Genomic DNA, 11,663 nt, shown 5'->3' on the forward strand with positions numbered 1-11,663 from the left:
TGAGCGAGCCGCCTGTTAATGACGCTGTGGGCTAATGGGCATGTAGCTACTTCCATGTTTCAGATGATACGTCATGTTTGTAGTCGACCAATGAAGATGAGTTTACATATCACCTTGGGTTCGTCCTTCACCTTCTCAAAATGATCCCACACTTTGGATTTCCTGCCCGGCATGTTATTAACTAGCCTGTGGAATAACCGCAGGTACCAGCCCTGGAAATTAGGGGCCGCACACATGCTGCGTCTTTAACCGCCTGGAAGATACAAGGTCGGGCTCTGGGCGCTACTCTTGTGCCTTTTTTGTGCCAGCTTTCAAGAGCACAGTGGCAGGTCATGGAAGAGAAGGTCGTTGACGAACATATTTAGTCATAGTTTTCATAAAGGCAGTGAACTCTGGTGTGCTGCTGGGTATGATTTGGACTTAATAATAATAATAATAATGATACATTTTATTTATAAGGCGCCTTTCATGGCACTCAAGGTCGCCGTATAACAATCGAAAAAAATACAGGTAATACAATTGAAACACATCTAAAATATAACAGAAAAACAGTGCAGAACATTAAAAGACAGAGGAAACATTAACACTCATACGCCTGCCTAAACAGGTCAGTTTTGAGGTGGGACTTGAAAACTAAAATCAATGTTCCTGATGTCAGGGGACTTACAACCCAAGAGGAGGAAGAGCTGCTGAAAAGTGACAAAAAAAAATCAAACACACTGACCTTTTTAAAACAAAGAAAATGACAAACATCTTAACAAAAAACACATTTACCTCACGTTAAAGGTCAGCTTTGTCTAAAGGTGTAATGTTGATGCCATCAGAGGCAAACAAACAGGAAGGACTGACTCAGTCTGCTCCGATGGCTTCATCCAGACCCAAAGTCTGAGACAACTGTAACTTTAGACTGACTGCATTACTGTGGTCTGCAGATCTGTCTCAGTCATGTACAGTATGTAGTCCAAGAAACATTTGGCACTTACTTTGTGTCTGGAGCGGTCAGCTGATCTTGATTAAAGAGGATATAAGTAAAACTGGGTGAGCAAGTCAAAAAAGGAGCTTAAAAAGACTAAAAAAAGACATCGGATTTTGTCTGATTTGTGTGTTCTGCTGGAATATTTCCTTCCACTTTTAAACCAAAGCTTTTGACTCTAATCTTTGAATCTCCTCATTCCTTCTGTCCTAAAATCTTAAAACAAAATTAAATCCAACGAGTAGAGATAGTGTCAGACACTGCTGGGTAAATAGAAAAAGAGTTTGATATTGGGGATACACAACATGACAACAGTGTTTTTTTCTTCTTCTTTGTGTCTCCAGACCAGCGAGGGGAGCAGGGGAACATCGCAGAGCTGAGCCCAGGAGCGGTGGGAGCTGGAGGGGGAGGAGGTGGAGGAGGAGGAGGAGGAGGAGGTGGTGCCAAGGCGGAGCATCAAGCAGCAATCAACAGCATGATGATGGAGAGAATGAGCACCGACATCTGCGCCCTGAAGAAGCAATACACTCGCATCAAAAGGCGGCAGCAGCAACAGGCTATGCAACTCTACATACGCACAGGTGGGAGGAAAGAGTCATAATAATCATAATAAGACTATAACTGCTTTTTCTGTTCATTATTTTTACATTAATGTCAACAGGGAAAAGCCTCAATTTCATTAGAAGCCTGTCACATTAGGGGAATGGTTTGTACAGTGGGGTTACTTATGTTCATTTCCATTTTTTATCCTAATCCACCACATAAAAATGAGGCATAATTATATTAATTACATTTCTGTCATGCTTTTTTATCCATTAAAATACATAAACATCACATAAACATTTAGTATGGCATAACTGCAACCTGCTATGATGGATGCCATGGTATGCTGCTTTAGGATTTATGTTGTATCCCGGCTTCTTTATAGATGGTACAGTGATTTATTGTTCCCAATACACACTAATGTTTCATTTCAAAACAGAATATTTACTTTAATTTAGAGGCGTTGTCCCTAAGAGGCTGTATTGTTTAAATCCTAGTCATAGGCTGATGGATTTTAAAACTAAAAAAGACTGCATAGACCAGGGGTCGGCTGCCTTAACTATCAGAGGAGCCATTTTTGACCAATTTTAAACTGGTACAAACACTATATATAAAGCTGTTTCACATTGAAAGAATGTGGCTGTTGTAAAAACTCAAATGACTTTATCTGGAGTAGTCAAGTTAGCCTTTTGAGCTAATGCATGCTAACTACGCTTAGTTGCTCTGAGCTTTAAATTCGCCTCTTCTAAGCAGAAGACAGAAGGTAACGTCATCTCAGAGCCTGACAGGGTGAAGCCTCCTCTCCTCCGGGCAGCTGCCTCCTTCTCACTCTGACTCACTCTGGGTCTGTGTCTGCAGCTGCCTGTAACGGAGAGAAGTGAGAAAGCGAGGGGCGCTCACATTGCAGCTAAAGTAGGGACTTAAACGTCTCCAGAAATACACTGCACACTGCAAAAAACGACTGCTTGACTTGAAGAATCTCCGACTGATGATTTGAATCTTTGACTTCAGGTGGCAGCCGCAGCAAGTTTGCCCCAAATGTATACATATGACCTAATTTAAATAAGTGCAAATAGCACAGGAGCATTGAGAGGCTGTTTGCTCGGGATCTCAGTTAGGAGAGCGTTTTACCCTGGCAGCATCAAGTTACATGTGTTTGATGATGATATGTGACTCGTAGGACCTGAACATGACGTGGCCACAAGTCCAGGGGTTCTCCAGGAGCATCCCAACAAACACAGCGACAGTACCGACCATCACACTGACGGTACTGGTGTCTAACAAAATGATCATGTGAAACTGGGTCTTCTGGGGCTGATCTCAGGGTCTTTAATGGTTTATTCCTGCTGAATTTAACTAATTGAGTAATGTAAGGTGGATGGTTGCTGTACGTCTAACATTGGTTCCCAAGACAGATTTCCAATTTAATTTTCTCATTTGATTTAGCATGAATTAAGAAAATAACCTCTGGAAATAAAACATTGTGCAGCTTAAAGAGTCGCTGCTGAGATCCAAACAAGTACACAAATGCTTTCATGCTTATTTTAACCATTCAGAGTTTTCTCTTTATAAACTGAGGAGAATCCCTCTGGGAGAAAAAAGCGTTGGAAATCTGGTGAGGGAACTGCTGCCTCAAAAATACTGACTCCTGTCCAGGTTGTATAACTGTACACATAACCATAAGGTCTTGGTTGTTTTAGCTCGAGAACATGTCGTGCTCTCAAAATGCTGGAGGATGCAAACATGTATGATTCACTCTGTAAAACAGCAAATGTAGCTGCAGTGCTCAAAGCAAACAGAACATGTGGTAAATTTAACATATGAAAATGTTTCTCAGAGCAGTACTGTCGACTCTGACTGGCATTTTGAGAGCATTTTGAAATGGGTGCTAAATTCTGCTTTAATTAAATTGAATTTCTTTTTCCCTGACAGCTAGCTGAGACAGCTGGTGATGGTGTTGTTCTTTTTGCAGGTCAATAAACCAGCTGTATTCTGAATATTTATTTGGAGACATCTTTCACTACTGCACACAAGAAAAGTCCATCAGATGCATTTTAATTACTGAAATGTCAGTTTAAATGGCAGAAAATGACAGTTGTGTTAATATGTTGTTAGCTGCTGTATAACAGTGGTGGAAAGTAATGAAGTTTCTACCAGTTTATACCTCTATTCTAGAGCTAGTTTGTTAATAAGTTAATCAGTTTGAGTAATTTTTTAAGACAAAAAAAGATAAAGTTATCTGATTCCAGCTTCTTAAATGTGAATATTCTCTAGTTGTGGACAAAACAAGACATTTAAGGACGTCTGACATTTTAATAACTAAATTACAAATCAATTAACTGAAAAAACAATTAACATTTCCTCCACATTGAAGAGGGAAATATTGTACTTTTTAGTACAATACTTAGTACTTTATTTATGTAAGAACTTAAATGACTTTAAACATTTGGATTAATAAAATAAAGTTTAATCAACAAATAAATAATGATATTACTATAGTATATTAATAAGGCTTTGTTGGTCCCCCCTGGGGGAAATTTACAAGCTATCCAAGAGTATATAAACAGCGCTAAATTTACTAGCTGTTATATTTAAGTATTGAGTGTACACAGGCAAGGCATCAATAATTACAATCCAATAATATTTTATATATCTCTCTATCTGTCTCTCTCTATACAGCTCTTAACCTGCATTTTGATGGCATTACTTTTGTACTTTTACTTCAGAAAAGGTTTAAATGCAGGACTTTTACTTATAACAGAGTATTTAAGTTAAGTTAAGTTAAGGCAAGTTAAGATAAAATAACATAAATTAAGATACGACAAGATAAAATAAGATAAAATAAGAAAAGATAAGATAAATTTAAATAGAATAAAATAGGATAAATTTAGATAAAATAAGATAAGATAAATTAAGATAAGATACATTTAGATAAGCTAAGCTAAAATTAATTAAGATAAAATAAGAAAAGATAAGATAAATTTAGATAAAATAAGATAATAAATTACAATAAGCTAAGATAAAATAAATTAAGATAAAATAACATAAGATACATTTAGATAAGCTAAGCTAAAATGAATTAAGATAAAATAAGAAAAGATAAGATAAATTTAGATAAAACAAGATTAAATAAGATAGGATAAATTTAGATAAAATAAGATAATAAATTACGATAAGCTAAGATAAAATAAATTAAGATAAAATAACAAGATAGATTTAAACATAAATAGATAAGTTAAATTTAGATAAAATAAGATAAGATACATTTAGATGAAATAAGATACATTTAAATAAAATAAGAAGATACATTTAAATAAAATAAGTTAAGATAAGATAAAATAACATAACCTAAAATAGATTAAGATAAGATAATACTTTGTTTGTCCAACAAGAGGGAAATTAGTGCAAACACAAAGGAATATATAAGTACATACTGTGCTGTCGTATTGCTTCTATCACTCAAGTGTAAGATCTGCTTACTTTTTCTTCCACTGCTGTACACTGTACCGTCCACCATCCACATTTTTATCCTGTTCCACTCATGATAACAACAAAACACAGTGAAACTAATGTACCTTTAATTCTGGAAAGCATCAGTTAATGTTTCATGTAACAAAACACTGGGGACGTCTTCAGCTGTGACAGATGTCTCCAAATGACTGATGTTTTCTTTGGCTGCATGCTGCAGGTTCCTCTCACTCACATTTTGATGTATGTTGCTCCTCTCGTCGCACGCTAACATATGAGGCTTGTATAACAGAATTACAGCCAGATTTCTCTTTCAGATTCAAACATGTGTGCACACACTCACCCCTCTCCCTCCATGTTAGTCATCACTCATACAAACACTCAGTAAGCTCAGTAATCAGCTTTTATAACAACATGTTTACATCAACAGAGTTTACCAACACTGGACAAACAGCCAATGTATGGTGTATAACATGAGAGACATTCATGTGCTTTCGGCCAGTAGTCCAAAATACTGTAGGTCTCTTCCTGTGAGAGTCCTGATTATAAATGTTTGGATGCCCTCTGGTGTCTGATGGAGGTGCTGACTGTATTTCTAAACGCGACTCAGCTGTTACATCTCCTCAAACAGAAATGGCACATTTCTGTAATGTAGTATATATTTATTTCTCATGGATCATTTTTTAAGTAAAATAGTTATTTGTTTAAAACAACTTCTTAAATTTGATGATATGTTATATTTGGTTACATATCTAGAAATTAAACATGGTTGGACAAATTACTTTGGTAACTTAAAATGGACATATTATAGAGTAACTGATCCGTCCCAAGAAACACAAGAACAGTCTGATGTTCGCTGGCTAACATTGTTTCCATTTAGGAATCTCTCGTCCACACTGGGCGTGATGCGAACAGGTGAATGAGCACATGAAAGCCAGACTGTTTTAGTGTTTCCCAACCTGCTCAGTGAGTCAGTGAACAGGCCAAGTGATGCGTCATTTGTTTGAAAAACTGCTCGCCCTTGTGCTATTTTGGCAAAGCTTCACACAAATCTAACCAATTTAATTCAATTCAATTCAATTTTATTTTATTTTATTTTATATTGTTTTATTTTATTTTATTTTATTCTATTTTATGTTGTTTTATTTTATTTAATTTTTGTGTTTCACATACATAATTAGCAAAACACCAGGGAATAAAAATATTAAAAAGTGTACAATACAATAGTCAAATATGTCAAATACATTTTCTCTCACAGCATGTTAGGAAGAGGTTTTACATGCGGCAGCACAGTGGTACAGTGGTTAGCACTGACGCCTCACAACAAGAGGGTTCGAATCCACTGGCCAGCCAGAGCCTTTCTGTGCGGAGTTGCCATGTTCTCCCCGTGTCAGTGTGGGTTTCCTCCAGGTGCTCCAGCTTCCTCCCACAGTCCAAAGACATGCAGGTTAATTGGTGACTCTAAATTGGCCGTAGGTGTGAATGTGAGTGTGAATGGTTGTCTGTCTCTATGTGTCAGCCCTGTGATAGTCTGGTGACCTGTCCAGGGTGTACCCTGCCTCTCACCCAATGACAGCTGGGATAGGCTCCAGCCCCCCCTTGTCTGATCACTTTTGTACAGTAGTGTAATTAATTAATGTGAGAAAAAAATGTGCTCCGTTTTTCTAAATTATAGTGATTATCTTAAAATTAGATTATATTAACTTCAGGAGTTTTCATGGGGAAAAAATTGCTGTTTTTCTAAATTGCTAACATTAGTGTCTCATTAACTCAGATAGACAAGTAGAAGTCTTCCCATATTTCTTTTCCCCCAACTCTGATATAATAATCTTATTTCAGAAAAATGGATCAATTTTTCACCACAAATAAATATATTACACTTCAGGCTAGCTAGCCTCATAGTAAGGTCTCCACTTCCTGGGCTCTGCATCTGTTATAGCCTGTTTAAATGTGTCTTGTTCTGTCCCCTCACCTTTAATCTTCCCTCCAGACAAGTGTCCCGCCACCCGTGTCCTGCCCTCCCAGCTCAACCCTTCCAGCGCAGTAATCAACCACCTCCTTCTGGGCCGGAGACCACGTGGGGATCCCCGAGGCTCCAGACCCACATCCACTAACACATCCACACTACCAGGGTCTCGACCTCCTTCTCTGTCCCAGAGTCAGGGCTCTCCAGCCAGGCAGCGTTGTGGCTCGCTGCTCTCCAGCAGCACTGGATCTCCAGGGAGCTCTGGAGGAGGCGCAGGGTCGCCCTGGCGCGCTCATGTGCGGGTACATCGGAGGAATATAGCCAGGGCTCGGGCACAGCTGGGCTTTGGAGATTCAGAGGAAAGGGAAGATGAGGAGGAGGAGGAAGAAGGAGGATCTGAGGGCTTTGAGGGTGAAGAGGAGAAGATTAAGGAAAATGAGAGAGGTGATGAGGAGCAGAAAGAGGGGAGTGACTCCTGTGGGTCTCCATCTCCTGACCCCTCTGGTACAGGGTCAGTGTGTGAAGAGGCTCCACAGGATGCGGATGAGATAAAAGAGGCGGAAGTTTCAGAGGTGGTGGTGCAGCTGGACTCCCTGGATCTAGAGGAGGAATCAAACCCACTACCAGAGTCCAAACCTGCACCCCAGGTCCCTCTTCTCCCTCCTCCCCCATCCTCAAACAGACACAAAGAGTCTGACTCCTCAGGTTCAGAGAGATGCACCGCCTCTGACAGACTCTTTCCCTCCATCGCTTTACCTCCACCTCACCACTCCCTCAGCTCCTCACCCTCCACTCTCAGTCCGTCCCCCTCTCCAGTCCCTACATCGACTTCTCTCGGTCCGTCCTGCTTGTCCTCTCCTACACCACCCTCCACCCCAACGCCAAGCTCCGCATCCTGCCTCCCCTCATCCCCATCAGCTAACAGCCTCTCCTCTCTAACTCTCCCCGCGTCCTCCACCTTTTACAAAACCTCCTCCCCCTCCACTCCTTCACTTTCCTCCATCTCGTCATCATCCAAATCTCATTTATCCTCTTCCCCTTCGACCCCTGCGCTCTCGTCCACCGTCGCTCCCAAACAGCAGGTCTTTTCCCCGTTTCCTAGCGTGAAGCAGCCGAGGAAATCGGCAGCAGCCAGAAATCTCGGCCTCTACGGTCCAACATCCAGAACACCCACAGTACACTTCCCTCAGCTCAGCCGCAACCTCAACCGCTGTAGTGCTGCTGGCGCCACCGGGAGCCGATGAAGACCTCTGCGCTCCTGAACTGCTAGAAACACACAATCGTTACATGAAGAATCATTCTAGTATCTACACCATGTTGCCTCCTGGATATCAAGAAAATAACCCTAACATTTAAGAATGACATAGCCGATTCGTGTGAAGGAAACCTCTTCATTTTTTTCAATCGCATTGTTACTGTACAGCTGAGGACCACAGGACTACAGGACTATAACAGTGTCGAGCCCTTTACAGTGGCCTATGCAGGTCTTTCTTGACTGTAATGATAAAAAGTGATGTAGACTATGTTTCACGAACTCTCTAGAAAGTTACATTTCGTCTGTGCTGGACATCTGTGTCTCTTCAGTTGTGATTTTAGTTTCCCTGGACTGAAACATGAAGACGCTCAGCTTGGACGAATTCTTCTTTCTGGACCATATGTGGCAACATGATGAAGTACCTTTTTCCTATGAAATCACACAATAGCCATCCAGTTGTTTCTATGCCAAGTATTTAACAAAATAACCCAAGAAACAAGACATACCTAAGAATTGCTATAAATGAGGAATAATAAAAAATGTTGTATGTGTGTGCCCCAACACAACTTCCCAATCTTCAAATGTTTGATGTCCTGAAGCTTCTCTTTTTTCTTTCTTTCCTCTCTGTCTTTAACTTAATTGTCTGACACGAGGCTTGTAATGTCTTGGACGGTAATGACGCAAGTGTAAATGGGGATTCTACTCTGAGACCAGCTTGGCCAAGGTTTGTTTTGACCATTGGGGTGTGAATACTGTGCAAATGAAATGTGGCAAATCTTAATATACAGCTAGAAAAACCACATCAAATCATATTAGTAGCTGTGTTCACATCAAAATAAACCTGCACAGCAGTTACAAGGAAATCTCAACGTTTATTCACAGTATATCCAGTATCGTCCAACCACACCACATTCCTACTTCAAAACTAAACACTCACCTGCTGCTTTAAATGAAATAAATACAAGGACAAAATCCCAGTGTGGTCAGTCATGTCATTCTGGAGAAACGTCTCACAACATCCTGCTTCCACTTTCATTTGACTCAATGGAAATAAATCTTGGGCATCAGTTTTTCAAAGGACATACAAGTCAAACTTTGACAAACATTGCTGTTTTGAACATTTCCAGATTGCACAAAGATGTTGCTCACCAGACAAATAGATTTAGCTGGCTGCGTAAAGAAAGACATTTTAACCTGTTTGTACAAATTGTTTAAACAAAGATTGTGGCAGGAAGTGACGTATTGTAGCGTATAATTGTTAGTAGTAGTTAAAACTTTTAATATTCAATTAATTTTGAATCCAAGTAAATCTATAATAATTATCTTAGTAACTATTTAAAGTTTCATTTTAATTCTCCCCTGCATTGCTCAAGACGGGGAAGAAATATAACTACGCACCGTTGCGGCATGTCACTTCCGGTCGCCATCTTTGTTTACATTACCAAACCGCCGCATCCTGTGAAGCCAGTTAAATGTTTTTACTTGTGACACAGGTGGAATATTTTTCCTAAGAGTTGGCCAGAGGTGTTATTCACGAGTGTGGGAATGTTTTCAAAATGGCGGTAAGTGTTGCAAGTTGACCCGCCGGTTTTTTTTTTTTTAAAACCTGTGACTTAGAGAAACAAGTAAATTAGCCGTCAGCTAACAGTTAGCATGACGCTATTCCAAATGTGTCAAATGTAAAAACAAGGAGGGAAGTTAAGAGGAACAAACTGGGACTGAACTATACTGCCAGTTTCTAATTATACAAAAAATAAGATTTATAATAATGTTAGCAAGTGAAATGTGGTCTGTGAGAAGCTACATAGCAGTTAGCCTTGATTTGGGTTAGGTTAGCATGGGCTGCAGCTAACGTTAGCATCGTTATTTTTAAACCAGTGCAGGTGGTTTATTGTTAATGGAAATAAATTGTTCACAGAGAGAGAGCTAGTAACTACTGGCATTCTCTTGCTGTTGTTCTCCATGGTGATTGATTAGCCTATGTTAAAGTGTTAGCATGTTGCTAGATAGAGGACACATGGATGGTTTTCCTCAAGGTTTCTTAGTGTCTTCACCTGTCTGCCTCCACATGTGTGTTATCTTCTTTCATATGTCATCAAGTATCTTCACAGTTGTACTCATAATTATTTCTATCTCTTTTGCAACCTCCACAAAGAAATATTTTGCTACCATTTTATCTTCAGTCGCCAAATGTATGTTCAAGGATTTTGAGTTAATTCTCATTTTGTATTTGGAAATGAACTGAAAGAGCATTTGCTGTGGTTTCCACTGCCATATCTAAGTACTGGTTTACTCATGGTTATACTACCTTTCTAGGGAAACCTATTTATTTTAGTGTATTATATTAATTCTTATGACTCACTAAACCACAGTAATGCTGTAATCTAATGACACAAACATAAGTCACTGCTGTTCCCCGCATTTAGTTTCACATTAAATATAGCGCGGCTTTGTGTGAGTGAAGTCATATTAAAGGGAAATGATGCCACACACACTGTACACCACATTATCCTTGATTACTGGGAAGAGGTTTGATGTCAGCTGAGGGCACTACCGCACTCCAAATAAAGAAACACTTGGAAGAAAGATGTTGCTCAAGCTGCCTGGGTTTCTGTTCAAATGCTATAAGTAGCACTGTTAAATATGTGTAGTATTACTGGTTATTAGCTGCTGCTGTCACCAACATGTCCTACAAACCTTGTGTTTTGTCTTGGTTATGGCGGCAATGGCTCAGCAGAAAACTCATTAAAATCGGTTAACAGTTGTACTAGGTTACTTAATGACTACAACTGGTTCAAGTTTAAAGGTTTAAGTTGTGTGAGTCTGACTTACTGTTAAAGTTGTCACATTATCTTCCTCAGTCCAATTCTGCCTTTGCTTTTTATTTAAATTATTATCTAATCAGTGTAGCTGCTCTGTGGTTGTAGCCTAAATATTAAGATAAGTGAATAATAATTAGAGATTTGTGAACAGATAGAGATTTTATTTCTGCTGTTTTATACTGTGTAGCTGTTGTTAGAGGGGATCATGCATTTTGGCATGTGTGCGCCTGTATGTTGGTCTGTGCACAACTAATCTCAATTACTACTGGACCAATCAGCCTAATAATTTGTGTGCATATTTATGACTGTATGCTCAAGGACCTCTTGTGGTTGCGGTGATTTGCAGTAGTTGAAAAACCGGTTTTATTGACTGTTTTATACCGTCATTATCTGCTGCCTCCTCACTTGTCTTAACCGGCCAGTAGGTGCCACAAGTTTTCCGGAAAAACAACCAGCCTTGCTGTCTGTTGCAGGCCACATTTTGGCCTTTTTTTGTGGCTCAAAAACTGATATCCCTTTGAAAGTTTGGCCTCACTTTGAACCGTAGCATCTGCAGAATAATTCCGTAAAGTATATTTTATGATCCACTAAAGTTAGGTATGATACCAGATGAAAAAAAGCCCCATTTTGTTATTC

The 11,663-nt window shown here is 39.4% G+C and overlaps 1 protein-coding gene across 5 annotated transcripts in view; it reads left to right on the forward strand.

The window, feature by feature from the left end:
• Positions 1-10,844, forward strand: part of tbc1d30 (TBC1 domain family, member 30) — a 37,918-nt gene extending 27,074 nt beyond the window's left edge. For 3 of the 5 annotated variants that reach the window (XM_050036270.1, XM_050036272.1, XM_050036274.1), the window contains 3 exons: positions 1,318-1,554; positions 2,697-2,783; positions 6,975-10,844. In XM_050036270.1, the coding sequence (XP_049892227.1) occupies positions 1,318-1,554; positions 2,697-2,783; positions 6,975-8,194 (1,544 nt within the window). In that variant the 3' untranslated portion in view covers positions 8,195-10,844. The remainder of the gene's footprint in view (positions 1-1,317; positions 1,555-2,696; positions 2,784-6,974) is intronic. The other 2 variants (XM_050036271.1, XM_050036273.1) reach the window with 1 other exon arrangement.
• The last annotated feature ends 819 nt before the right edge of the window (positions 10,845-11,663 follow it).

The sequence above is a fragment of the Epinephelus moara genome, chromosome 23, assembly GCF_006386435.1.
Source record: "Epinephelus moara isolate mb chromosome 23, YSFRI_EMoa_1.0, whole genome shotgun sequence".
NCBI lineage: Eukaryota > Metazoa > Chordata > Actinopteri > Perciformes > Serranidae > Epinephelus > Epinephelus moara.